This window comes from Amblyomma maculatum, chromosome 6 (assembly GCF_055883805.1).
Source record: "Amblyomma maculatum isolate TAMU_Amacu chromosome 6, ASM5588380v1, whole genome shotgun sequence".
NCBI classification, from domain to species: Eukaryota; Metazoa; Arthropoda; class Arachnida; order Ixodida; family Ixodidae; genus Amblyomma; species Amblyomma maculatum.
Genome location: NC_139349.1, coordinates 21,108,744 through 21,135,757, shown reverse-complemented (window position 1 = coordinate 21,135,757; position 27,014 = coordinate 21,108,744). Strand labels below are relative to the sequence as shown.

Below are 27,014 nucleotides of genomic sequence, written 5' to 3'. Positions count from 1 at the left end.
GTACTTCAAGGATACCAAGCTTATATATTACTCATCCCGCTTTCTTCTCGAGGCCGACAGTAGCGATGATCTCATACACAATCGCCCACGAGAATCTGATTTTGTTCGAAGCTATAAGCCTTCACTTGTTATACCAGTGTTACACTGTTGCAGGTCATTCTTCTGTAACGGGGCACTATGATAAACCGACGAAGAAAAACCGGAGTCCGATTCATTATTGAAAGATCGTTTATTGAAATCACATTAAGACCACTCTCACAGGAATACTCACGCATGAGAACCACACACAATGAGGAAATGGACAGGTCGCCACGATACCGCTTATGCTGAGGACCGTTAGCTAGCAAGGTACATCACGAAGTTCACTACTCAGCTTACTCAGTCTTTCATTCAAGCATACATCTAACACGCGAGAAGCCTTGATGAAGCATGAAATGATATTTACATGTGTAGATTTTCGGTAGATTTTCGGACTTCTCAGTGGCATTTGGCTCGTTCGCTATTTTCAAATAGCAAAATACACACGCATACACACACGCAACAGGACCTGACAGAGTAATGTTCTACACAACGCTGGGTGCCAGCTGCAGCTGCTTGTCAGCTGTCGCAACATAAGGTATACGTTTCCTTAACAAACAAAAATTTCTATCTGTTCATTACAGCAACTAAAAGTAGCCGTTCAGAAAAGTGTTTGGCTATGACAGTTCGAAATTAGTTCCGTTTCACTCGTTCTGAAACTCACATAAGGAACAACAATGCCTATTCATATTAAATGGTTTGTAGAGCTTTCAGGTTTAGCACGGGCCGTTTGACAGTACCATTTGTGCAGCGCCGGTAAACGACTGTGCTCCAGTGCCATCATCAGACAGTGAGGCTGGTAGCATGAATCTTTGACAAAATTTACAGCAGGCACGTAATCAACCGTACATGGTGTACAAACTAAGCAGAGACAAATGCTTTAAGCACCGACAAAAAATAAACAAAGCCTAAACAAAATTTTTCTATGTCGAAAGAAATCAAAACTCCTTTGTGAAAAAAGAATTCCCACTTCGTGCTACTGCACAAATAAAAATATGCTTCACTTGCAGACTACGTAATTTCAGATTACAGGCTCTGAAAATTCTAGGGCATCGAATGCATGTATGGCTTTAGTAGCGTACGCTTCATGCTAAGATATTTTGAGATCTCCAGCACCCTCTAAGTCAGCGCAACGAACTAAGAAAACAAAGCATGAAGTGCCAAATTTCACAGATCTTCAACGCCAACACTTCCAATTTGAAAAGGGGTTCGACAAAAATAAAAGTCAACCTCACAGAACCGCATTTCATCGATAAAACCAATGATGCGAATAGTCGTCGTCTGACCGCAGAGAGATGATGCCCTTCGCCAGTGTTCCGAACATGCTGTAAGACGTTGCCAGCCAGTCAAGTTTGCCGACCGAACAGACACTTTGAACATTGGTGCTATTCCCAAGCTTCTGGTCTGTCTTCCCAAGTTGAGCTTCCTGTACCTGTGAAGTTTGTTTTATTTCTGACTCACTAGAATTAAAATTGGCTCCAAGCATTTTATATGCAACTCCAGGCCATATATTATAAAGTGCGGAGAAACACCTTACCAAGGACGCGCTCAAATATAGCGACAATGGTATAAATAAGCCCAAGCGTGTGGGTGAATTTAGTGTTTTGCCAGGCATAAAGCGTTTTGACGAAGGGGGCTACTTAAATATGCAAGCGCTACTTAGCATGTTGTTCGCATCTAACCTTAGCGAGAACCTAAATCGGGTTGTCAAGAGAAATGCAAACCATGTAGTTCTACTCCATTCCTGTCACGCCTTGAAGGAGTTCAAGGGCAGCGTCGCTGAGCACAGCCGCTCATTGGCTGTAGTGTTCACTTCTTTTGCTCACATTTGGCACAAATTTTCACGTCCGCAAAAGCAGAAATCAGAGTTGATTATGTCTCGGTGCACTTTCTGAATACAGTTTCACACCAAGAGTAATGGCGGTGGAGACGACATCACATCTGCCGACATTCGCAAGACTTACAAACAAAGGGAATAAAAACAAAGTAAAGGGCGCGATGAAGGCAGAGAAGTGCTGCGAACCAGCAGAATAACATATTTTGCAAGCAAATTTTTCACAACTAGAATCTGCGTGCTCCCGTTCAGACAACACAGCAGTTCTTAAATTTCCACGGTGACATGCTTTTTTACTGTGCTCTTGCAGAATCTCTCCTGCATTGCTCACAGCAAAGTTATACCAGCCGGATGTTGACACCGTTCACTCTTTCAAATCAGCCCTTTCTCGCCTTCTCTCGAAGAAAACCAAAGCATCAGACTCAAAATATCCCAGAACGGCTCCACAGACAGAGCCAGCTATACAGTGCATGGTCAAGGGCGGATGATACTCCTCACTGGCATATGCTTTTTAATCGCCGCTGTTGACAGGAATGCGCAGACAGCTATGCACGATGGATAAAAAAGCACAAAAACAAGTCCTTATGCATCACAGCTCGGTGACGCTAGAGTTTTGTTCATGACCGGCTGAGGGCGACGCACACAAGCAGTGACGCTAGTGCCATGGCCGAAGAGAGAGGACCGGCGGACGCTGCGGACTCGATGAAGTTGTCGATCGGCTGCAGAGGCTTGCCAGGGCGCTTCTCAGGGATGCGTTTCGGCGTCGGCTTGTGCTTTGGCGCGGGCGTTGTCGGCGCCGGTTTCCTGTACCAAGGAAAAAAAGGAAAATAATGGCGATGTCAGTGCATCAGCGGTTGAAAGGAAATGCATCAGGCGTCGGAGGCGATACAATGTCCCTGTGCACAATAAGCCAAAACCGAAGTCTGCTAAAAGACATCGTGCTTCATTACTAGTAAGGCCATAAGCCACCGCTTGATATTTGACAAAAGCAGATTCAGGCTACAAGCTTCTAACAGCAGAAATAAATGTTTTGAATGCTAGCACACTCATAGATCTGCGTTCATATTAAGCAAATACAACAATCATCATCATCATCATCAGCCTGACTATACCCACTCCAGGGCGAAGGCCTCTCCCATATTTCTCCACTTACCCGGTTCTGTGCTAGTTGCATCCACTTGACCCCTGCGAACTTCTTTATCTCATCCGCCCACCTAACTTTCTGCCGCCCCCTGCTACGCTTTCCTTCCCTTGGAATCCAATTTGTTACCCTCAGCGACCATCGGTTATCCTCTCTTCGCACTACATGTCCTGCCCATGTCCATTTCTTCAACCATGAATTGTCTCAACCTCCAAAAGCCGCTGAAGAGATCTGCAAACTGGTCGAGTCGGCCAGCCGGAGAGCTCCGGTGAGTGCTCTTAGACCCGCTCGAGGATAACAGCAATTTAGAAGGATGGCTTGACAACAGAGCCATCCTGTAATATATATCTGGTCCAGTTTTGTGATATATATATATATATATATATATATATATATATATATATATAACCACTTGAAACGCTTTACACGTGAATGTAATCACATTCAAACGTTAAAACGAACGATCTCCAGGATTTAACCAGGCACCTCTGATGCGAGGAGTTTATTAAACGTCGTGTTAAGTACACGTCAGCTAAATTATCAACAAGTTCAATTTGAGGATACTACCATGAATGCGAGCAAAATAAGAACAATTATTTCGCCCTTGAGTGTGACTACCTAACAGCGGATGGCTTTAGAACGGCCACGCGAGCTCCCTGGCGACCATCCGTTGTTGATTAAATGACTACGCTAAGTCGTAAAGGTGCCCAGCACCACTTGGAAAATCAACTGTTTCCTACATTTATGAACGCAGAGCATCGTGAAATTAAGGATTCCTATTGGGGCAGAGTGCACGATGGTAAGGTTAAACCCCACCGTCGCAACAGCAGCAGCAGAACACTAATATGCATCTCATGACACCAGACTAACTATCGATGATTAATTGACTCAGCACGCATTCTTTCACAATTACATTAACGCTGCGTTCACTGTCGAGCTCGCAACAGGACCAATGGTAACTAGTAATTATTTTCAAGGCTGCGATGCCAGATAATTGTTCACACGCTAATTTGTTTATGCGCGCTCTTAGCAGAAAGGCATGCGCCAGTTCAGGAAGCGAACGAAATACCAACGGCATAATGCGCGTACGCTGGGAGACACGCTACCGCAAAGCGTCGGCGGTTAAGTGAAGTCGAGGATCCTAATGCCCAGATAACTGAGATTGAATGAAAGTAGTATAATGCGCGTGCTATTGTTGGTTCGGCTGGGAACGGAGCGCTGGCTTGACAATTTTCATAAGCCAAGAACGCCGCACGCAAAAAACTCCGCTGCAGTTTCTTTCTGTAGACAGCCAAGGTCACAATGATGCGTCTGCAGAAAGTAAGCGCCAACACACGCATACTTTCTACTATCTATTCGCACCAAACAATCTTATTCAATGTGAGCAACTGTGATGTGACGTGTCGGATGAGCGGTTTGGCAAACACAGGCGAGCTTTGGAAGGTATAGCTGTATGAAACTTTCTCCCTAAGCAAAGCAACGTCCAACTGCTGCGATGTCATTGCTAACCAAATAGCAACGTAAAACGCCGCTCTATTCATATAAAAACACTGCTCAATAAAGCCGGGGACAAGTTATTGCACAAGAATGGAAACCGTGAAGAAGTTGCGTATAGAGTTAAACGCTCAACACGCTAAATGAAACTGCGGGTAAAAAACGCAGACTCAATGCTCAATATATCGTGCCTAAAGCCTCATAGTGAGTTTAATATTGTACAACGGGTTAAAAGTAAGAGGCAAACCAATTTTGAAAGTGTCGCTTCTAAAATAGTTTCAGCAAGGAAGCTTAACCGTCAGCGCCACATGCTTTACGCGCTGAGTTCTAGCGCCGTTCCTGGCCAGCGCTGCGCAAACACAGCGCCAAGGACAAAGCCCCATATACATTCTAAACGTCTCCTCCCCCCCCTCCCCCCCCTCCCCCCATACCCTATGATATTTAAGGATAACGAAATCTACGAATGGAAACGCAAATACGCCGGGTCTCACAAGCAGTCTGTCTCTAAGTATGACCTGAAGTCAACGCTTAAGAACGGGGAAGTATTATTCGAGAAGGAAACGTGAGCGCGTGATGATGTCCAGTGTGCGAAGCGCCAACAAAAACAATGGATGACAATTCAAACACACTGCTATCACGATTCATTAGGTGGTATGTCCTCTCGCGGACATTTGTGCAACCGGCAAACGATGTTTTGGACATTGGATGTTATGTTGACTTTCCTAGTCCGGATCAAGATATCAGGAACGTTGTTTTAGAAGCACTGAATAAAGGAGCAAATTCTTTCAGCAACTGAGGCATTACAGGTTATTTACAGAAAAAAAAAAGGACACGCTTTTATATTGCTTTCTAAGCGTATTGCTGCGCTTGCGCGGAAATTAATAAGTGATTGCTCCATTATTTATCGTCTATGACCAATGTTTCGTCAACGCAAAAGTAAGGTTAATATAGATGACTGCAACTGCTGATACTAATGTTTCTACTTCATCTGTTAGTTGGTTCTATTTGATTTTTTTTTCTTGTTGTAACATTCTAGCGTACGATTCCAGAAGCTGGTCTGGTGTCTCTGATAGCCTGAGTCGCTTTAGAACGTTAAACCACATAAACCAAACCACAATCTGGTATGGCGCTTAATGAAATTGCAGTGCATTATGGGTTGTGGAAAACTCTAACATGGCTACTAGGAATCATGCCTGGCAGCCAAAATACGGGAGTGTTTTGCTTGACACTGTTTAAGTGTACAGTAGAGTGCCCAATTTTTTTAAACGCCCCGTTAATGCATCGTGTACAGTTGAGCCTCTGCGGCAAGCCTGAATTCTCACCTCTTGATGAGGTATGGTTCCCAGAGGTGGCATTTCTTAGATCGGGGTCCGTACGCGACGCTGTAGTCGTTGGGCTTGAGCACCACGTAGGCCTTGCTCTCTTTAGTATACTTTGGCCACTCCATGTCTGTCTTGGGAATCTTTGGTTTTCTGCGAAAACAAACAAAAAGAAAACAAGGTGAATTTGTCTTAGAAAGGGACAAGAAGAAAGTTCCCTAACACAAAGCACATGCCTGCGTTGGCTGTTGTGGGCGTCCTCCAGCACAACAGCAGACAAAAAAAAAAAAAAACGACGTGAACAAAGCGTAGGGTATGAAAACGTGCAGCTGTAAAATATTAAATATGGCGTTGTGTCTGACGCGGCAGACAAAAATAAAGTTACAGCTTTAGGTATAGCTCATATTTGGCAGGGCTAGCTCGAAGACTAGCACGAACTGCGTGCGAAGCTGCTGCATTGCTCACGGCGTGCGTTCACCTCGCTCCGCGATCTTAGCAACGCCTCCTCCCCCCCAACCTCACAAACAAACAAACCTTGTAACAATCCCTAAACAACCATTTCTTTCCTTTTGTGGGCTGCCAATGTAGGCACGTGTAATAGGCCCCTCACACATCTCAACGTCTTGGTGACTGAGATGAACGCCGAAATGCTCTTCCGTGATGCCGCTTCACTTTTATAGTAATTTCAACCTGCTGTAGAGCAGTGACATTGAAGGGGACGCAGTAAATGATATGAAGATGAGTAATTCTGGGCGCCAGGTAGAACAAGCAAACAAGTTAAAACCACATATCACAATATCATGCCAGCGCGTAGCAGGAATGCGAGGAAAACATGCTTAGAGCATTTTCCCTCCCTCTAGACCTAAGCTGGCGGTAGAAGAGGAGACGGGATGAGAAGAGTTACTCCAAATTGCGAGGTTCATGCCGGAACGTGTTCATAATTTGAAGATCATTATTATTTCATTGTTATTACAGGGCTGTAGCCAAAGTAAATGAGTCTCCACATTGGCGTGGAATAAAACATCAGCAGCAAGAGTTGCGACTATTGTATATATACTAAAAGTACCTTTCATTTGTTGCCAGAACCTGCATTCTTTCAGGGCAGTCAACCAAATGACAAAACTCGCGATAATATGAATGGTCAGGGAATGTTTTCGCGGAATACGGGCACTGGCTCTGCAGAACCAACAAAAATAAACGATACTAGGGTACAAACAAAAAAACATCACTTCCACGAAAACAAGGCGGTCGGCTCAGATCTGTAGATCATTTGAGGCCTACACGACTGCCCATCTACCAATTATGGACAGTAGTTGTACACGAGGAGAATCCTAACACTAAAACTTTAACTGCATCGACGAGAAAAGAACTCCGCGTGCGCAAGAGCAAGCATGCGATGCCCTGTCGTGACAGACAACTAAGCTTCACTGCAACTCAGCAGCTACCTTTGAGCACGGATGCCGTTTGCATTTGTTAATTGTGAGTGAGAGTACAATCAGTATTCTAGGCTCGCCAGATAAAAATCGTCTCATTTAGATCATTAGACTTACGATATCTATGCAACTGCGACGCATCGCATGAATTAAAAGCCGCCCTGTTTAGTAGCAGATGACAACGGAGCGCGTTTACTGCAACAAAAATACGCGGCGCGGGCTACGGATACTATTCATAGAGTGTTCTTTCTAAGGAGTGCACCCGATTTGTATATCTGCGAAAATAAGGCGCCCAAAAGACAATACCCGATCGCGTAGTGCAGAGTTCTACAAGGCTCGCTGTTATTATTCAGATCACCGATAAATATTAACAGCAAATTTAAATTCTAAATCTTTTTACCTTCGTTAACCACGCTCAAAACTAGGCTTGATTTGTGAGCAAAGCTTCTTAAAAGCACCAAATATATCGCTGACGCCTTCACCTGTGTTCAAGTTACCATTGTTAGCGGCGACGTCTCGGATGATTGAGGTCAAAAAGTGGTCTCTAAATACGTTAATAAAAACGACTACTCCATGTCTTCTCAACTCACCCCGTCCAGCAGAATTCGCTCAATGCTCTTATGAGCTCGTCAGAAAAGTTCAGCTCTTGGGCAGTCGTCGAAAATTTTTGACGTATCAGTTCACCGAACGAGTCATTGTGCCTCTCCAAGATTATCTTCTTGTCCGTCCTCACCGTGCCCAAGAAGAAAGGCAAGTCATCGTTGTGTGTCACCGACACCCAGTCACCCCAGAAGCTGTAAGATGGCCTATGCTGGAACACATAACGGAACACCGATACATCCTGCCTGAGGGCTGTCTGCGCGAACAAGTCTGCGGAGCAGCTGAAGCTCAAATCCGTGATGACCGAGGACAGAGCTCTGAGCACCTGAGTCTCTGTAAGCTCCTGGGCACGGCCAAAGTAGGCTTTCTCTAATTGCGCGCTCTTAGCCAAACCTATGTTGAAGAAGTTGCGAAGGAAAACCCTGAGAATGGTTTGGCCATCGACGGATCCCCTGAGCCAATTCAGCTTGGCGTACATAGTGGAGACCAGTAGGGCGCCATCGTCCTGAGTGGTGCCCAGGAAAATGTCTTTCACGTTGAATTTTGCTATGTCCAGATCTATGGGACTATGTGGAAGGAACGAGTCTCCGTAACCAGGTAATATGGTGATGTACCGATAGGACATGCTACTTTCCACGTCGTGCACCAATTGGCTGGCATCTGCCTTTCGAAGACAGTCTACGGCAACGTCGACCTTCTCTTTTCCCGAGAGGTAAAAATTTGTGCAGTTCATTGCGGCGGAGACGGACCAGAAGTTGTCATGCTGGTTGATGCTCTCCGAATAAGCAAGAGTGCTCGCAGTTCCGCTGAGGAGCACAGCCCGCTGAAATAGACCTCGACTGAGATCGGACATGACATGGTACGACACAGAGACGGCTCCAGCACTCTGACCTGCTAACGTAATTGCCTCGGGATCTCCTCCAAACGCATGCGCGTTCTTGTGAACCCAGCGCAGAGCCTCGACTTGATCGTACAGACCCATGTTGCCTTCGGCTCCAGGCATCGAAGCGTTCAGGAAGCCCAGCGGACCCAACCTGTAGTTGAAGGTCACGTAAATGGCATCGGCACGTGAGGCAAATTCGAGCCCGTCGTACAAGAACAGCGCACTTGAGCCCCAAGTGAAAAGCCCTCCGTAAACAAAGATGAACACGGGCAGGCCATCCTTGCACGAATGACCGAGGGCGTCCATCTCGCTGCCGTTATTGCACTCACGCCTTGGCACCCATAGGTTCAGAGTGAGGCAGTCCTCAAGCGTTTTGGACATGTCAATTTTCGCGTTGTCGGTGACGACAAAGTCCGTCTGGGTGCAACCCGGGTGCATAGCGTCCGCCCGAAAGACGCCGCTCCACGGAGAGACAGGCAGCGGCTTCAGGAACCTTCGCTCACCCACCGGAGGCTGCCCGTAAGGAATACCCAGGTAGGCGTCCACATCTCTACCGTTGGCCCGAAGTTGCTTGCCGACGACATCACCGGTAGTGGTCCGTACCGTCGGCGTTGCTCCCTCCATCGCGATGAAGGAGATGGACAGGACGAAGACAGAGGCGAGCCTCATCGTGGAGAGCCTCGTTTGACTCGGCGCGTAAGCGTTCGACGCCTTGTTGTGCCCGCAACGCCGGCGCAACCTTGGCACAAAGCGCACGTGCAGAAATCGCACGTTCGGAAGCTAGTGTGTCAGAGGAGTGGCGCTTGCGAAGTGAAAGATTTCTCCGACGCTTCTCAGGACCACCAGCACTTCGCGTGGAGATAGACGTCGCGTTGAAAGAGAATGACAGGTCCGCGTCCTCGGAAGACCAGCTCACTTTATGCGGAAAGCTGGTTTCACTCACCGTGTCGCAAGGTACGTACCCGCCCTACAACCGCCACCACGACGGTATATATAAACCACTTTCTCTCGCGCGTCCACTCCCTCTCTTATGCGGAGCCCTCGGGAATGCTGAGATGCCCCCTTCGTCGCTGCCTCCGGCCGGACGGCTTGCCCCTCCAGCACCGTGGCATTGCGCGGGTCACTGGCCCGCTAGCCACGGTGGCAGCACAAAGCAGTGGTTGGATTTAACCCGTGGCCTTCAGAACAATGTTATTTCAGACCCGCCTTGATACCTTCAGTATATATGTAAAACCGACTGAAAGAGCGTTTCAAATACACAACCTTATTAGTTAATAGGATAACATTTTGGCACCATTAATTCAGTCTTGCGATCGCATTCACTTAACGGAGAGAGAGAAAAGAGGAAGGAAAGAGACAAACAAAGCAGAGTAGGTGAAAACACGGCGGACAGCATCGTAGATTGTATGTGAATGTAATGCTTTATATACTAACCAATATATATTGGCAGGGGACGGGGCTTTCAAAACAGCCGTCATTAAACTAAGTGCCAATAAATTTTGATGTTTTGATCGCCGTGCAAGCTACAGTTGAGAAGCCTGTCACCCTTATTGGATTTGGCACGTCAATGCAATTGCCACATACTGTTACTACAACAAGAGTTGATATCCCTTTCTTCTTGCTTCAACGTACTTTTCATCCTAAAGTTAGCACAAATTATTTTATTTGGCATCTTTTTAATGGCATTATACTTGGTGACATGATGTTCACCTATTCACCGATGTTATTTTAACCGCATGTTAACACCTTTAACGTGCATCTGGTCCTATCCCTACCATTCGTGATCAACCTTAGCGCTTGAAATTGCTATTTGGCTTGCTCGACAACAATTTCTTCTTCCGATCGAAGCATACCAAGTGAACAACGTGACCGGCTGGCAAAAATGCGTGATCCGCAGGTTGAATTAAGTGACCTTCAATGGCACGAACTGCAAAGCTTATTGCAACAGCCCGTCTGCACTTAAATTCGATAGTTCAAGGTACTGTCACGAATGAATGAGGCAACTAACACAGGAACGCCTACTTAATTCACAATTGCCAGGGCAGTGTATGAAAAGTTACGAAATTATACTGACTGCGGATATATATTTTAAAAAAAGGAAAGAACAATGAAGACGTGCCGCCAGTCGCTGCACACACAAGCGGCGGCAGCGGCGGAAATAAAAGGGGCAGGGAGAGCGTCGCGAAGGGACGTACAGAGGAGAGCAATAAAGGTACCCTTTTCTAGCCAAGTATGAACGAATAAAAAGTAAATTCGTTTTCTTGAAGAGGCTAAGGACAGCGAGACCGCCTCTTCAAAAATAATATGGTGGGCTATTTAGGCCGGCTGCATAACATGAAATTGCGTACTGCGGAAGCTGGTGAAAAAAAAATAATAAAACAGCGCATCCAAAATGTGATGGCCTTGAACACTATAAGAGCTCCAAATAAAAGCAGCCACGACGAAAGAAGTAGGACCCATAAGTGCATATCGGTATGCGCGTACGTCATTGCTTGCATTGGTGCCAGATGTCAGTGTCCCGAGCAAAGTACGAAGCAGTTGAAGGTTTATATAAGTAAAAAATGATAAAAAAGAAATGCTGAGCATTGTGATAAATATCCACACCCCGTTTCAAAGGAGACGCTCCTAACGTCCGTCCGTCCATCCATCCATCTATCGACGAAGGCAGATGTCTTAGATGTGCTATGTGCGTTCCCTTCCTGAGACGTTCGGTTTTCCAAGCTTCCCTCGGTCGCGAAAGAAGTCGCTGGTGCTTCCATGTACTTGCCATTATGTCGGAGACTGTGTTTGGCTTGTCTTCGCGGTCTAAAAATGTCCATAAGCTACTGAAAGACTCGCGCTTACTCATAGGCCGGCGTTTTTTTTTCTTTAAGGATAAACAAAACCTTGACAGTGATCGAAACAAAAATTACATGTATATCCAATTTCTACTTCCAATTCAGCAGCGCAATTTGAAATGCTTGGGTATTTTCGAAGCAAATCTCTACTTCCAACTGAGCAGCACAATTTGGAAAGCGTGGCTATTTTGGAGGCATTTAAAGGTTGGAGAACACTAGAAAAAAAAGCATCCGAAGCAGGAATGTATATACCAGAATTCCTGAAGATGTTTAGAAGTAATGAGAGAACCCATAATCCGGCTTCTTACACTCCAGCGAGGCGCCCGTCGGGACACTTCAAAAGCACACCCAGCATACACCGAACGTTTGACAGCCCTCGCAAACTTTGCGGCGCATACAAATAAACGACGATTTGTCTACAGTACTTAAAAGTGGTTTTAAAGACGTTTTGCGAGGTTTGCAAACGTAGCATTCCACTTGGCTTTCCTTGATTTGTATACGCCTTTGTGGCGAGAGCTCGAAGCTTGCACCAGGACTACGAAGAGCGCCCCACTAAAATCTCAAAAGCGTTTTCGATCACAAATGATGTTCATTAGCATGCTGACCCATAAGTAGAGTAACGGCGAATGCGATAGTCGCTAAATCACGGCAGCGAGCGACCACGTCTCCTTCGTTAATCACGAGTAGACGACTGGCGGCCCTTCGTTTATACTGGCCAGTTAAGGCAACTGGCCATGAAATGCATGCCGATAGCATGCACGAATCGGTGGATTGAGCTATTAATGCTCGACAACCATGATATACAATTAGGAAACAAAAACGTCTTCCTTGGTGTGGCAAAGAGAGCGAAGCTAGCGAGTAAGGAAATAACGACACGTGACAATATTGCCGCATAGAAGACGACGCAAAAGATGACGACAAGCGCGAGCCTGGAAGTGAAAGAAGCTTGAACACAAGACTTGTTCTGGTCGACCATTCAAACCATCTATCGCTAGGTTCTCCTTGGTCTTCTACCGAGACGTGACACTGGTGGAGGTGCGGGGTATGCATAGGACTCCTTCCGGCAGTCCACAGCGGATCCCAAACATCGACACGCCTGTCCATCGTGCTAGCCGCCGCCTTCTAGGCCTAGCGCCGGAGTACAGTCATCTGCCGAACGACTCCTCAAACGCCCAAGTTCCTAAGACCTCTCAAGCCATGGCACATACCAATCCTACACCGGTGACTCTACAGAACACCAAGGTGCCAGAGTGCTTTCGCGGGGAAGCGTTTGAAGATGTGGAAGATTGGCTCGACCAGTTTGAGCGAGTGTCAAAGATCAACCAGTGGAGCGCGGACCAGAAGCTTTGTAATGTTTATTTTGCCCTTCAGGATAATGCTAGAACGTGGTTTGAAAACCATGAGGCCAGCTTATCCACATGGGATGACTTCCGCTGCCAGCTGGTCGACACTTTCGCGAGAACTGACCGACGGGACAATGCGCTGCGCCTGCTTGAAGTGCGCATCCAGAAGCCAAATGAGAGCGTGGCTATGTTTGCGGAAGACATGGCTCGCCTTTTTCGCCGTGCCGACCCTGATATGAGTGAACCAAAGAAGCTACGGCATCTCATGCATGGCGTCAAAGAACAGGTGTTTGCCGGCTTGGTCCGCAACCCCCCTAAAACCGTGAGTGAGTTCGTTAAGGACGCTACGGCTATCGAACGAGCCCTCCAAGACCGGTGCCGCCAGTACAACCGACCGGTCAACTGTGCCCCGACGACTGCGGCGGCGCTGACTGCAACAGATACGACCACTCTTCGAGACATCATTAGAGGCATTGTCCTTGAGGAGCTGCAGCGAATTACGACTACGAAGGCTCAGTCGTCAGGGGCCCTCATGGAAACAGTGAGGAATGAAATTCGATACGCCCTATCACCGTCTACACCATGCAACGAGTCTCATCCAGTCTACAACGCGGCACCCCTTTCCGAACCATACCACGCTCCAAAACCGATCAACTGCACCGCCAACATTCCTGCAGCTTACCTCGAGCCGCAGCCCGAGAGCTATGCTGCGGTCCTTCGTCGCCCACCTCCAGACCACGCCCCACCGAGCTCACCGAACCGTCAGGAGATTAGGTTCCTCGAGGGGCCTCAGTGGGCGCCTCCCAGGCGCTCTCAACTGCGCCGAACTGACAGGTGGCGCAGTTATGACAGCCGACCACTTTGTTTCTACTGCGGACAACCTGGCCATGTGTATCGGTACTGCCGCCACCGCGAAGAGGGGCAGTCCTTTCCGCTTGCTTCTGCTCGCCGCCGCTTCGACACTAATTCTGCCCAAATCGACGACGACCCTCCGGTCAGCAGGGAAACCGAAACCCCGGGTTTCCGCCGCCGCTCCTCCCCATCGCCACAGCGTTATTCGCCGACACGTCGCAACACTACTGGCGTTAGCGGACGGCGGTCTCCTAGCCCTCACCGGGGAAACTAAGAGCTGCAACCTCGCGAGGGGAGGTTGCAACCAGTCTAAAAGTGTCGAAACCCTCACCACCGCCGCAATTGCCGACAACCCGGGCTTCTGACGCCGCCGCTAACATTGACATTTCCGCACTACCGCCGAAAATGCCGTACCAGATGATCAGCCATGACGACGAAGCTGACAGCGCCGACCTTGCCGCGCTTCCGCCGCAAATGCCGAAAGGGACGATCAACCCAGATAATTTTGTTAGCGCTGACCTCGCCGTTTCCATTGATGGGCTGGCGGTACATGCTCTGGTGGATACCGGGGCAGATTTTTCAATTATTAGCCAGAAACTGGCCGACACCCTGCGCAAAGTAAAAACTGAATGGACTGGGCCAGTAATAAGAAGTGCTGGGGGTCAGCTACTGGCACCGACAGGGAAATGCACTGCCCGGATAGGAATAGGAAACGCGGTGTTTGTCGGCAGCTTCGTTATTCTCCCTGACTGCTGCAAAGACCTCATCTTGGGCATGGACTTTCTGCGTCTTCATGGGGCTGTAATCAGCATCCGTGACAGCATCGTTGCCTTCACCAATAACCATGAAGACCTTGGTTATGCGCAAGTACCACTATTGCCCTTACGCGTCGCCAATGAGACGGTGACATTACCTCCGAGATCATGTTCTCTTGTTGAAGTGAAATGCGACGTGGCGCATACAGGCGATGGCGTCGCCGAACGGGCAGTTACCCTGGTACTCAGCCGAGGTGTTTCTATAGCTCGAGGGCTGGTCAACTTGACCAATGGGCATACCGAACTGCTGCTGACAAACTTCAGCGACGAGCGTCAGCAAATTCCGAAAGGCACAACTGTGGCCTTTTTCGACAGCCTCCCAAATGCGCAGCACTGTTGCTTACTGCAACAGAGAGGATCAGTGTGCAAGATACCCGTAACCATCGTTGATGTGAGCCCAAATCTGTCTTCTTCAGAGCGGGACCGCCTTTTGGATCTCATAGATCAATTTCGAGACTGTTTTGCTTCAGAATCGCGGATCGGCCAAACGCCTTTGACAAAACATCGAATTATCACGGATGACTCGATTCGCCCGATTCGACAAAATCCTTACCGTGTGGCTCCGAAAGAACGTGAAGCCATTCAGCGCCAGGTGGCCGAAATGCTTAGAGACGACGTTATCCAGCCGTCACAGAGTCCCTGGGCTTCCCCCGTGGTACTTGTTAAAAAGAAAGACGGCAGCTTACGATTTTGCATAGACTATCGCAAGCTTAACCAAGTGACCAAAAAAGACGTGTACCCTCTCCCTCGCATCGACGACTCCTTAGATCGCCTACGAAATGCACGTTACTTCTCGTCGATGGACTTGAAAAGTGGATATTGGCAAATCGAAGTGGATGAGAGGGATCGGGAGAAGACAGCATTCATCACTCCCGACGGATTGTATGAGTTTAAAGTCCTTCCGTTCGGTTTATGCTCGGCGCCAGCAACATTTCAGAGACTGATGGACACTGTGCTTTCGGGACTTAAGTGGCAAACATGCTTGGTGTATCTTGACGACGTGATAGTGTTTTCGGCTACATTTGAAGAGCATCTACTCCGTTTGCTAGCTGTGTTTCAGGCCATACAATCTGCGGGCCTCACATTAAAACCCGAGAAGTGCCACTTCGGTTACGAGGAGCTGCAGTTCTTAGGCCACGTCGTCAGCCAAGAAGGTGTTCGGCCGGATCCTGAAAAGCTCTCCGCAGTCGCCAAGTTCAACACCTACGGACAAAAAGACATTGCGGCGCTTCTTGGGTCTTTGCGCCTATTACCGTCGGTTTATTGCTGGCTTTTCACGAATAGCCTGGCCATTAACTTCACTGACTCGTGACAACGCAGTCTTTCGCTGGGGTGAAGAACAGCAACAAGCTTTCAATGAGCTGAGGAGGCGTCTACAGACACCACCTGTCCTGGCGCACTTTGATGACGACGCCCCTACACTGCTTCATACGGATGCCAGCAACGTGGGCTTAGGTGCTGTGTTAGTACAGCGCCAGGATGGTGTGGAAAAGGTAATTGCTTACGCCAGCAGGACCCTATCTAAAGCAGAAGCGAACTACTCGGCAACCGAAAAAGAATGTCTTGCAGTGGTATGGGCGGTTATGAAATTCCGCCCTTATTTGTACGCTCGCCCCTTTCAAGTCGTCAGCGACCATCACTCTCTCTGTTGGCTGACGAACTTAAAGGACCCTTCAGGGAGACTCGCGCGTTGGAGCCTTCGATTGCAAGAATTTGACATGGCAGTTATTTACAAATCTGGAAAGAAGCACACAGATGCAGATTGCCTTTCGCGAGCGCCGGTCGAACCTTCCACTATGACCGATGAAGACACTGCGTTTTTAGGTGTCATAGATGACGCAACGCTTTCCCAACAGCAGCGAGAGGATCAGGAATTGCTCCCTCTTATTGATTTCTTGGAGAAGCGAACTACGGTTGTGCCGAAGATTTTCGCCCGAGTAATCTCTTCATTTTTTATTCGCAACAACGTCCTTTACAAGAAGAAGTTCCGTCCTGGGGGAAACAGTTTTCTGCTCGTCGTCCCATCGGTTCTCCGCACTGAAGTTTTGCAAGCGTGCCACGACGAGCCAACCGCCGGTCACCTAGGCTACACCCGCACGTTGGCTAGAGTACAGCACGGATACTACTGGCCAAAACTGCCGGCGACAGTGAAACGCTATGTACGTACGTGCATTGACTGCCAGCGCCGTAAATCACCCCCTGTAAAACCAGCTGGCCTACTCCACCCTCTTCAAGTGCCAGCGACACCTTTTAAGCAAATTGGCATGGACCTCCTGGGACCATTTCCGACGTCTACAGCCGGGAATAAATGGATAATTGTCGCCACTGATTATCTGACCCGCTACGCGGAGACCAAGGCTCTGCCAAGGGGTACCGCCGCCGAAGCAGCTAGGTTCTTCGTTGAGAACATTGTCCTGAGGCATGGCGCTCCGGCACTTATTATAACTGACCGAGGAACTACATTTACGGCCGAACTTTTGGAAATCGTTCTTCGCCTCAGTGGTACCAGTCACCGTAAAACTACTGCCTATCACCCTCAAACCAATGGGTTGACGGAACGCCTCAATAAGACCCTCGCAGACATGCTTTGCATGTACGTCGACGTAAACCACAAGAATTGGGACGAAATACTTCCCTACGTTACGTTCGCCTACAATACGGCCCGCCAAGACACCACTCGCATGACACCATTCAGCCTCCTTCACGGGCGACCAGTAACAACTATGCTGGATGCAATGTTGCTCCCGAATGCCGACACCGATGATCTCGACCAGGACGCCGAGGAATTCGCTCAGCGTGCAGAGGAAGCTCGCCAACTAGCTCGTGTGCGGATTCAAAATCAGCAGGAGCACGATGCACAACGCTACAATCAGAGACACCGGCATGTAATGTACGAACCTGGCGACAAAGTGTGGGTCTGGACACCTATTCGCCGCCGTGGACTCTCCGAAAAACTATTGCGACGATACTTTGGACCCTATGTTGTTCAGCGACGTTTAACCGACGTCACTTATGAGGTGATGCCAGACGGGGTGTCGACATCAAAGCGACGCCAGCACCAAGCTGACGTCGTCCACGTCGTGCGTATGAAGCCATACCACTCAGTCTGACCTTAACCTCCTACTTCCTTTTGTTCTCATCGGGACGATGCTTCCTAAGGAGGGGGGCAAATGCCGCATAGAAGACGACGCAAAAGATGACGACAAGCGCGAGCCTGGAAGTGAAAGAAGCTTGAACACAAGACTTGTTCTGGTCGACCATTCAAACCATCTATCGCTAGGTTCTCCTTGGTCTTCTACCGAGACGTGACAATATTGTGCGTGCCCCAATTATACGTAATCAAGACGGAGGCGAAACTGCCCCTACTGATCAATGCTCACACCAAAAGAAGACGAAAGAGATGCACAATTTTTTTTAGTTTCCAAACTAATGTAGCAGACGATATGATGCAAAGGGACTCGTCTGTCCATTGAATTTCAAGCTTCGGACATATACTTATTCTTCTTTTCCGCCTGCTATGGGCACAGGTGCGCCACTTCCCGCACAAAATCTCACTGGCTGTTCGCTTCCATTATTAAACGCAGTATTTCCTGCTGACATCCCGATTCAACAATTAATTAACGACACTCAATGAGGGCGCCTAACGAGCACCGGCATTTGTTGTCAAACAGATTGTTGTCCATACGCGGTACTGCAAAATTATGGTGTCGAGTTTGTCGGAACCGCAGTCAACTACAGTGGACTTTCATTCAGGACAGACGTCACTTCATCGTCAAACTGAATTGAGTAGAATGAACAAAATGCGACCTAATTACGGCCAAAGACTTATCGGGTAAATCTAACATTTAGATTTCTTTCACAAGCGTGCATTCCGCTTTTTTTTTTCTTTGTAACTTGTAACTCGCTCGCTTGACAAGAGCAGAGAACTGTGGAAATGAAAGTGATTTTGCAGCAAATTAACACCATAGCGCTAAACTTTCGTTAGGCCAAGACCTGGCATGTTAATAAAATGCATATTAGTCGAAAGGGTAAAAACATAATATAAACATAGAGGGGTGGAAATGAAACGTAAATGAATCGAGATTGAACCCGGGAACTTCTAACCTTGAGTCTGATACGTAGACTTATGTTATGCGAACAAGTTTGCGCGGTTCTGTTCAAGCTGAGATTCGTATCTATGTCACGCGGCCTTTCCCAAACTGTGGCAAGTTATGTGTGAGATTATGGAGGTACTAATCAAGAAAGTATTCATTAAATAAGTAGCAAAGTACATGTGGGCGAGTAGTGAGTGATGTACGCGTGCAATCACTTGCAACAGGAGCTACAGATGGAAGCCATTAACGCGGTCGCGTCATCTGTTCTATGAACCGTGGCTTCAACAACCCCTCCTTTTTTGATCCCGCTGTGAGGATTTATAAGCTGTTTCTCCCAAACCTTGCCGGTGAATCAATGTATGCCCGAACTGATGACGCCCCAAGGCACGTGACAATATGAGTTTAGTTATGTCCGCTTACCCAGTTTTGGCAAAGCTCGCCAAAATGTCCACCAGATCGTTCGAGAAGTGGAACTCTTTCCAGAGTGCGGAGCGAAAATCGCCGTCCTTGGATGCCTCGGAGGCGTTCGTCACGAGCTTGTCGGTCGTCGCCAGGAAGAAGGGCAGTTCGTCCATGTGCGTGGCCGTCACCCACTTATGCCACATGCTTCGCGCGGGCCTGTGCGTGAACTCGTAGCGCAGCAGGGTGACATTGTTGTCCAGTGCGGATGCGGCGTAAAGATCGGTGCCGCAGTCGAACGCGCCCTCCGTGATAGGTAGCGAGAGGTTCTTCTCGATCTCCCACTGCTCGTGAGGAGCGCCGCTCTCGTCGAAGTAGAGAGGCGAGTACTTCGCGCTGGTGGCGAAGTCGACGTTGAAGAAGCTCTTCACCGTCACCCTGAACACAGTCGGACCATCAAGGTTCCCGCTGAGCCACTTGAGCTGGTCCAGCATTGCGTACACAAGGTATGCTCCGTCATCCTGCGTGGTGCCCAGAAAGATTTCCTTGACATTGAACGGGTTGCCAAGGTCGAGCGGGTTTCGCTGAAGAAACTTGTCCCCGTAGCCAGGCAGGATGGTGACGAACTTGAAGGGTAATGCCTTAACCGTTTCAAGAGCCAACTTGTGCGCATCCCACTTGCGCATGCAGCGAACGATCTCGTCCCTCTGGGCTTCCACTGGCAGCTTGGTGTCGGCGCAACCCAGGTGGTAGCTGAGCGTGCGGAAGTTCTGGTGTTGGTCTGCGTGATCGGAGTAGGAAAGGGCCTGGGGTGTGCCACTGAAAAGCACGGCCCGCCGGAACAGTCCTCGGCTCAGCTCGGACATGATGTGGTAGCTGACCGACATGCTTCCGGCGCTGTGGCCCGCCAGGGTGATGGCGTCAGGGTCGCCACCGAAGTGTCTGATGTTCTTGTGGATCCAGCGCAGCGCTTCGACCTGGTCGTACATGCCCATATTGCCCGGAGCTTCGTGAGAAGAGGCGTTGAGGAAGCCAAAGACGCTTACCCGATAGTTGAAGCTTACGAAGACGACCTGCGCCCGGGCCGCGAATGCAAGTCCGTCATAGACACCCAAAGCGCTCGAACCCCAGACGAAGAGCCCACCGTAGACGAAAGTGAACACGGGCAAGAGGCCGCTTTCGCACGAATCCTTGTTTTCACCGCCATTGCAGTTGCGCCGCGGTACCCAAATGTTCAGGTAGAGACAGTCTTCGGAAGTGTCTTCGATGTTGATGTTGACGCTTCCGGGTAGTTCGAAGCTAGTCTGAACGCACGCCTTAGGCTTGTGCACAGCTTGAAGCGTTCTCTTCCAGGGGGAAACAGGTTCGGGAGGCAAAAAGCGGAGTTCACCAATGGGTGGTTTCGCGAAAGGTATGCCCAAGTACGCGTCGACGACGGAGTCACGACTACGAAGTCTGATTCCAGCGATGGGGCCCGAGTCCGTGTTCACGACCGGTGCCCCGATGTCCATCTCCTCTAGGCCCGCCTCGACGCATGGTGCACTAGAGGCAGCAGCCACGAGGACAACAGTGACAAGTGCAGCGGTGACTCTACGGCGACAACGGTATGCTTGTCGCTCTTCCATCGTCCTCTGCAGCAGTCGCCGAAAGCACGAGCCAGTCTGCATGTCCGTCTCGGTCTGTTCACGAGCCGGCTTTGTTCTACGGGACACGGCGGCTTCCCTCTTCTAAAGTGCCAATAGATTCAGCAGTTATTAGCGGAGCCGGACGCGTCACGCAACGACTTTATCCCGACGCAGCTTTCTTTTTTTGCTGTTGTTAATACGATTGCCCGGGGCACCACGCGCAGAACCGTGCTGTCCTCCTCTATTAGAGGAGGCGGGAAGCACGAGCACCCTATTTGTGTGTTTGTCTTTTGGCGCGCCACCATGCGGGCAAGCGGCCGGCGGACGCCCGCTACGGCTCGTTTAGGCTGCAACTTTAGTGGTATATTTCACTTTCTTTTACTTTCCCCCCCCCCTTCCTTTTTGCAGCTTAAAAGGCTCCATTAAGGTCGCCCAGCGAGGTCCGCATGATCGCATGCTCGCACACGGAAACCCCCGCGCCAGCCAGCCACCTCAGTATACGCCGAGTATGCGAGAGCGGGGGCATAATCAGATGTGGCTAGCACACGGCGACCACAACGCCAAGTCGAAGCCCGAACGAGCGCGGCTGTTGGAAGCATGTTATGCGGATTCAGGAGGAGCAGCAGTGCTGCGTCGGAACGAAACGGTCCTAATTTTGCACAACCATTCATCATTGTCTTTTTTTCCTCAGCTTGTCATGTTCCTGTCGTATGGTAAGCACCGGGCGAGTGATGACAGTCAAAGGAAAACGTTTTAACCTGGATTCCAAGGCTCGAAGACATCGTGCCCTTTCACTGTTGACGCTGTTGAGCCTCTACAAGAGGCAGGTAGACGGAGTTTAGATGCCTCCATCCTAAACGCGTGCGCGCCGAATGAGATCAAGGTTAAGTGATGTATAAGCGGCACAGCTTTCGAACGCTGGTGCGGTCGAGGAAGGCGAGCGTGATAAGGGTTGAAAGCTGATTCTTTCCGCTCTTTATGTGAGCGCTGGTTGTTACTGCGAGGGGAGAAAGAAAAAAAAATTGTAGTTTCAGGAAGCTGCCGCGCATTTTTTAGACGAACAGACGCGGGTTTTCTCCTGCTTCTTTTTTTTTTTTTGTTCATTTTATAAAATATTATCATAGCAAAACGGACGGAAATAGCTGGGCGGGCTTTTGCCAAGGACCATGCCGTTCCATACTTTCACAAGTGGCAGATAATGCCGCACGCACTAAAAACAGGACGTGTGTTTTCCGGGGTAAGGATGCGGTGCCAATGTTAAAGGTATAACTAAGGAGAAAGAGAGAGAGATTTCGAAGATAAATCATCACGTTCGCCTTCCTGTCAGCAATCGATTGCAATCTCTTTCACAGATGTAAAACTATGCCATCATCATATAACATGAATCGCAAGAGCACAAAGTATATAATCGTGTAACTCGACACGAAACTCAAGGCATGCCCAGATCACCCCTCCCCTATCACGCCATAAAAATTGAGAGACATGATGTTTATGAAACAAACCGAAGGCCAATGCGAGTGCGTCAATATCTTTCCCATCGATTTGTCTTTCCTCATTACACATCCACATGGAAAACCTTATACGGTCACGGTCGAGCGTATTTATGGGATCAGAGCACAACCGAGAAAGGCAACGTTCAAGAAGGGAATTCCCTTCCTGAAACTTACCCCACCTTTCGGGGTTTCCCTTGAACGTGCTGGAACACCGCTTCCGCATTGAGTGGCCTATAAATTGAGCGTCGTTATGCCAATCGCTGGCATTCGGTAAGTCAAAAGCGGCGGAAGGGCTGTTGGTCCGGGCACTAGAGAAGTCGTCATTTCGAATGCCCAAAGTTTCTTGTTCTAAATATATAACTTCGCTCATGGAGACGATAATGTTATTATTTCTCTTAATAGGTACGAGGATTTAAAGGAAAAGAACGCTAAGTACGCAGGCGTCTTCCTACGTTTGCGGATACGTCAATACGCCAGACGCATTGTCAGCAACAGAACGGAAAGCCAAAATAATAAGCAGTGTAAGCGCACCATACATAGTGTCGAGCGCCTGACCGAGAGAGCCCAAGAGAAAAGCGTAGGGCCGCCCCTTATAGGTGACTATTCGGAAAAGTTCGATGACTGAAACCCACTCGAGCAAGAGATTTGCATCTATCTCTAGCGCTTGGCGACAACAGCGATCAAAGTGAAGAAATCATCGCTCTGCCGCGGACATAACTATAAAAGAGACGCTTACGTTGTCTAAGATGCGTTGCCGCCTCGTGACCGGACCGAACCGGTCATCGTAGAGGTTACCTAACGCGCTCGTGCCAGACGCAGGCTAATTGAAGTGGCGACGACACGCGCTACCGGCTTTCTCAGCGATTACCATCAATCGAAGAACACTCTCTCTCTGGCGCGCCGTTTAATCCACAAGGCAGCCCTCGGGGCGTAGTCCGCGTGGCATTACGCGCGCCTCCGCTGCACCCGTCATGACCGGCCGCCGTTATATCGAAGGTCGTGTGCGCGAGTGCCGTGCTCGTTGCGCGAGCGAGAACGCGAAAATCTCGCAGGCCTTTTTATTTCCTGTTTTATTAGTTTCTCCGGGGCCACGGGGCGGCGAGTTCCGAAGGTGACCCGTTCACGTACGCACAGTGCTGCTTCCACTCAGCCGTCTTTCGGCTCTCGGAACCAGTACCAAAGTCATCGATACCAAGGATACAGAATTCCAGTGCGCACTGTCGTGACGCTGGGGCTATGGCGACCCGGCCTTCACTTGGTAGCGTGCAGAGACTCGGGGTTGAAGTAGGATTGAATCTTCGAGGTTGGTAAAATATATACAAGCAGGTTTAATGGCACTTTTGAGAAAACTTATTTACAATATTTACACGAAAAAGAAGGGTACATCAGCAAAATGGCAAGCGTTAAGAGTTCATAGCGAGAAGCGACTGGATGAGCCGTTTACCCAGGGCTCAGAGCGACATTTCGTGCTCTGCAGCGTCCTTAAAAACCCCCTATGTCCAGCCCCTCTCTGAAGATGCTGACCAACCAAATCCAGGGCACGCCCCTCAGGTATCGGCATCCAATCGAACACATCACTGCATTGATGGTCTGAAGCACTGACTGGTCCGGCATTCATTCGTTGGGCGTGATCACTTGTTGGCGGGAAAAGCTTGGGAACGGCGAGGAGAGGAGGTACATTTCTATTCTTAAGCAAAGAAACCACAGGCTGGTTCTGGGGGTTTTACTTCTCAGAAACCCGAGTGCACGTGGCGCCGCATAGGGCTCCCAACATGGTCCCTTTTCGACAATTGCAAATCTTTCCTGCATTCCCGGGAAATCACTTAATGGCCGTATGAGTCATGCTCTTCTCTTGTCCTGCACGTCAGCGGACATGTCACTCTGTCGTCTCCTTTGGATAGGAGGCATTCATCACTGGAGGATAGCACTTCTCGACTGGAAGGGTGAACAAAAGAAAGCACTTCCTGCTATTTCCCGCAGGGGGACGTTTCTTTGTGTTTTTCCAGACGTTCTCTTGACAGGGCCAATTTGGCATTTGCAGGTTGTCCACAAAGCAAAACATGCTTACAAAACAGGATTCCTGGAAACAGGCTCACTTAGAGCCAATGGACCATCACCACATATTCACAAAACTTTTCCATGCCCACAGGCGAACAATAGAGCGCGCAAATGCGGATGCTTGGTCGTAACAGCCTCCTCCCCCGCCAGAAGAGACTCGGAGGGCAGCAGCCGCAGCTGCTGCATGAAGAGACGACTTAATGGCCTGCACGTGAACGCTTGAAGCTCGCTGTTGCATGTCGCGTTGTCTTGATTGTTGTAGGCCAAATTGCTTGAGCTATCTGAAACTCAACCACATGTCGAAGCAAGCACTCGGCTCCCGTCTGAAGAGACCAGGTCAAAAGAAAACTGCCATTGTTGTTCGAGAAAAGCCCACTCTCAAGACGTTCAGGACCCACGTATGCCTCGAAAACCAAACGTGCTGCTTTACATAGTCATCTATATTCAAGCGCACGAAAAAAAAAAAAAAAACCTGATTATCAATTTGGATACATGGTGAGGAACATCTCGGACCGCTTAGAAAGAGCGGCTAAGCGCGTCCGCATTCCCATTTAACTTCCCCTTTTTGTATCTTATTTCAAAATTGTACTGCTGTAAAATCAAGCTCCACCTAAGAAGGCGACTGTTCTTCGATGTCGCAGTTTGCAGCCAAGCCAGGGGACAATGGTCCGTCTCTACGGTGAATTTGGCCCCTCCAAGATAGCACTGCAATTTTTGAATGGCCCATACAATGCAAGCGCATTCCTTCTCTGACGCGCAATAAGCCCTCTCTCTAGAACTCAGTTTTCTGCTCAAGTAGAGCACGGGGTGCTCATTACCGTCGTCATCTCTCTGGCAGAGAACAGCACCTAACCCTCGATCACTGGCATCACACTGGACCGTGAATTCTCGGCCATAGTCTGGAGCTCGCAATACCGGACGGCTAATCAGCACAGCCTTCAGGTTTACGAAGGAGGCTTCCTTTTGTTCGTCCCAGACTACATTTGTCGGTTCTGTCTTGCGGAGAGCGTCGGTCAGAGGGCTAGCCAAAGCTGAATAGTTAGGGATGTAGTGATTGTAGTACCCAGTCAGACCCAGGAATGCTCGAATTTCCGTCTTCGTGCTCGGCCGCGGGTAGTCTGCTACCGCAGAAATCTTAATCTCGCTGGGTTTCCTGAAACCTTGACCTACATTGTGACCCAAGTAGTCCACGGTCGCCCTTGCCAGGCAACATTTCTCGGCCTTTACGGTTAGTCCAGCTTGACGCAAAAGGCTCAGTACAGCTCTTAGATGTACCATATGGTCCGCCCATGAGTCGGAAAAAACCGCAATGTCGTCTAAATAAGGCACCGCGAATGTTTCACACCCCTTTAAAACCCTATCCATGAGTCGGGAAAAACAAAATGGAGCATTTTTGAGCCCGAAACTCATCATTGTTGGCTGGTAGCTGCCCGTCGGAGTGACGAAAGCCGCGTATCTGCTGGCGCGTTCAGTGAGCGGTACTTGCCAGTATCCTCGAGTAAGGTCCAGCGTAGTCACATATGCCGCTCTACTGACCTGTTCTACTCTCTCCTCAATATTCGGAATAGGATACACTTGATCCCTGGTGAGAGAATTTAGCTTTCGGTAGTCTACCACAGGCCTAGGGTCTTTACCTGGAGCTTCTACTAAGATCATAGGCGAAGCATAATCGCTTTCCGAGGGTTTTATTACTCCCAATTCCAGCATGCGAGTTACTTCCCTATCCAGAATTTCTCTTTGCCTTGGAGAAAATCGGTAGCACCTTGATCGCACTGGCACGTCTGAAGTCAGCTCAATATCGTGCTCAGTCAAATCAGTTCTGCCTGGCCTGTCCACGAAGCAGGCCTCAAACTCTGTTATTATCTCGCCCAGATCGGACAGCTGGGATTTCTTTAGTTCTCCTCTCTGCTCCGTCTTTTTGAGAAGCTCCTGAGCGTTGCTTCCTTTTCCGCTGAGGCAAATCAAGTTGTCCCCCATCTCCTCGGGAAGGTTTAACGTTAGATTTACCACGGCTTCCCTCTGCACATAAGGCTTCATAAGATTGCAATGATAAATGCGCACTTCTTTACGCCTACCGGGAATTTTCACTGCGTAGTTAGTGTTAGAAAGCTTTGCAACGACTTCAGCCGGTCCTTCCCACTGTACTTCGAGCTTATTCTGCCTTGAACTTCTCAGCAACATCACCTGGTCCCCGATACAAAACGTCCTTTGACGGGCTGACTTATCATAGTACACCTTGGAACGAGCCTGGGCTGACTTCATGCTGGCCTCAACGAGTTCCTTAGTGTTATGTAAGCGATTCAAGAGGTTCAGAATGAATTCTACTACTGTTGGGTCTTCTCCGCGCCCCTCCCAGGCTTCGCGCACCATTCGCAAAGGTGAGCGCAGTGACCTTCCGTACACCAACTCGGCTGGGCTAAATCCAGTGGATTCGTGCGGCACTGACCGCAAAGCGAAAAGCGCTGCAGGCAGGCAGGTATCCCATTCGCGCTTGTTTTCATAGCACAGTCCCCTCAGGACTCGTTTGAGAACAGAGTGCCATCTTTCTACGCTGTTGCTCTGCGGATGATGGATCGAGCTATGCACTACCTTAATGCCGCATCGCTCGAGAAATGAGGTGGTGAGGACACTCGTGAAAACGCTACCCTGATCACTTTGTACCTCGGAAGGGAATCCAACTCGTGCAAACACTGACAGCAGCGAATCCACTACACTC

At 49.0% G+C, this 27,014-nt stretch overlaps 2 protein-coding genes across 2 annotated transcripts; both read right to left on the bottom strand.

The window, feature by feature from the left end:
* Positions 1-223: 223 nt before the first annotated feature.
* On the bottom strand, positions 224-9,670 carry LOC146185219 (acetylcholinesterase-1-like). Its single transcript, XM_084606192.1, has 3 exons — positions 7,890-9,670; positions 5,870-6,019; positions 224-2,716 (listed from the first exon to the last, which is right to left on the bottom strand). The coding sequence occupies exons 1-3, from the start codon at positions 9,449-9,451 to the stop codon at positions 2,530-2,532; spliced, it is 1,899 nt and encodes a 632-aa protein (XP_084462318.1). The 5' UTR covers positions 9,452-9,670; the 3' UTR covers positions 224-2,529.
* Positions 9,671-19,139: 9,469 nt separating this feature from the next.
* On the bottom strand, positions 19,140-20,789 carry LOC146185218 (acetylcholinesterase-1-like). Its single transcript, XM_084607772.1, has one exon. The coding sequence runs from the start codon at positions 20,787-20,789 to the stop codon at positions 19,140-19,142; it is 1,650 nt and encodes a 549-aa protein (XP_084463898.1).
* Positions 20,790-27,014: the final 6,225 nt, after the last annotated feature.

Excerpts from the sequence above, each read along its gene's own strand:
- LOC146185219 (XM_084606192.1), bottom strand. The coding sequence starts at position 9,451 with ATGAGGCTCGCCTCTGTCTTCGTCCTGTCCATCTCCTTCATCGCGATG. Across the intron at positions 6,020-7,889 it reads AGCGAATTCTGCTGGACGGG|AAAACCAAAGATTCCCAAGA; the intron begins GTGAGTTGAGAA and ends TTGTTTTCGCAG. Across the intron at positions 2,717-5,869 it reads GAACCATACCTCATCAAGAG|GAAACCGGCGCCGACAACGC; the intron begins GTGAGAATTCAG and ends TCCTTGGTACAG.
- LOC146185218 (XM_084607772.1), bottom strand. The coding sequence starts at position 20,789 with ATGCAGACTGGCTCGTGCTTTCGGCGACTGCTGCAGAGGACGATGGAA.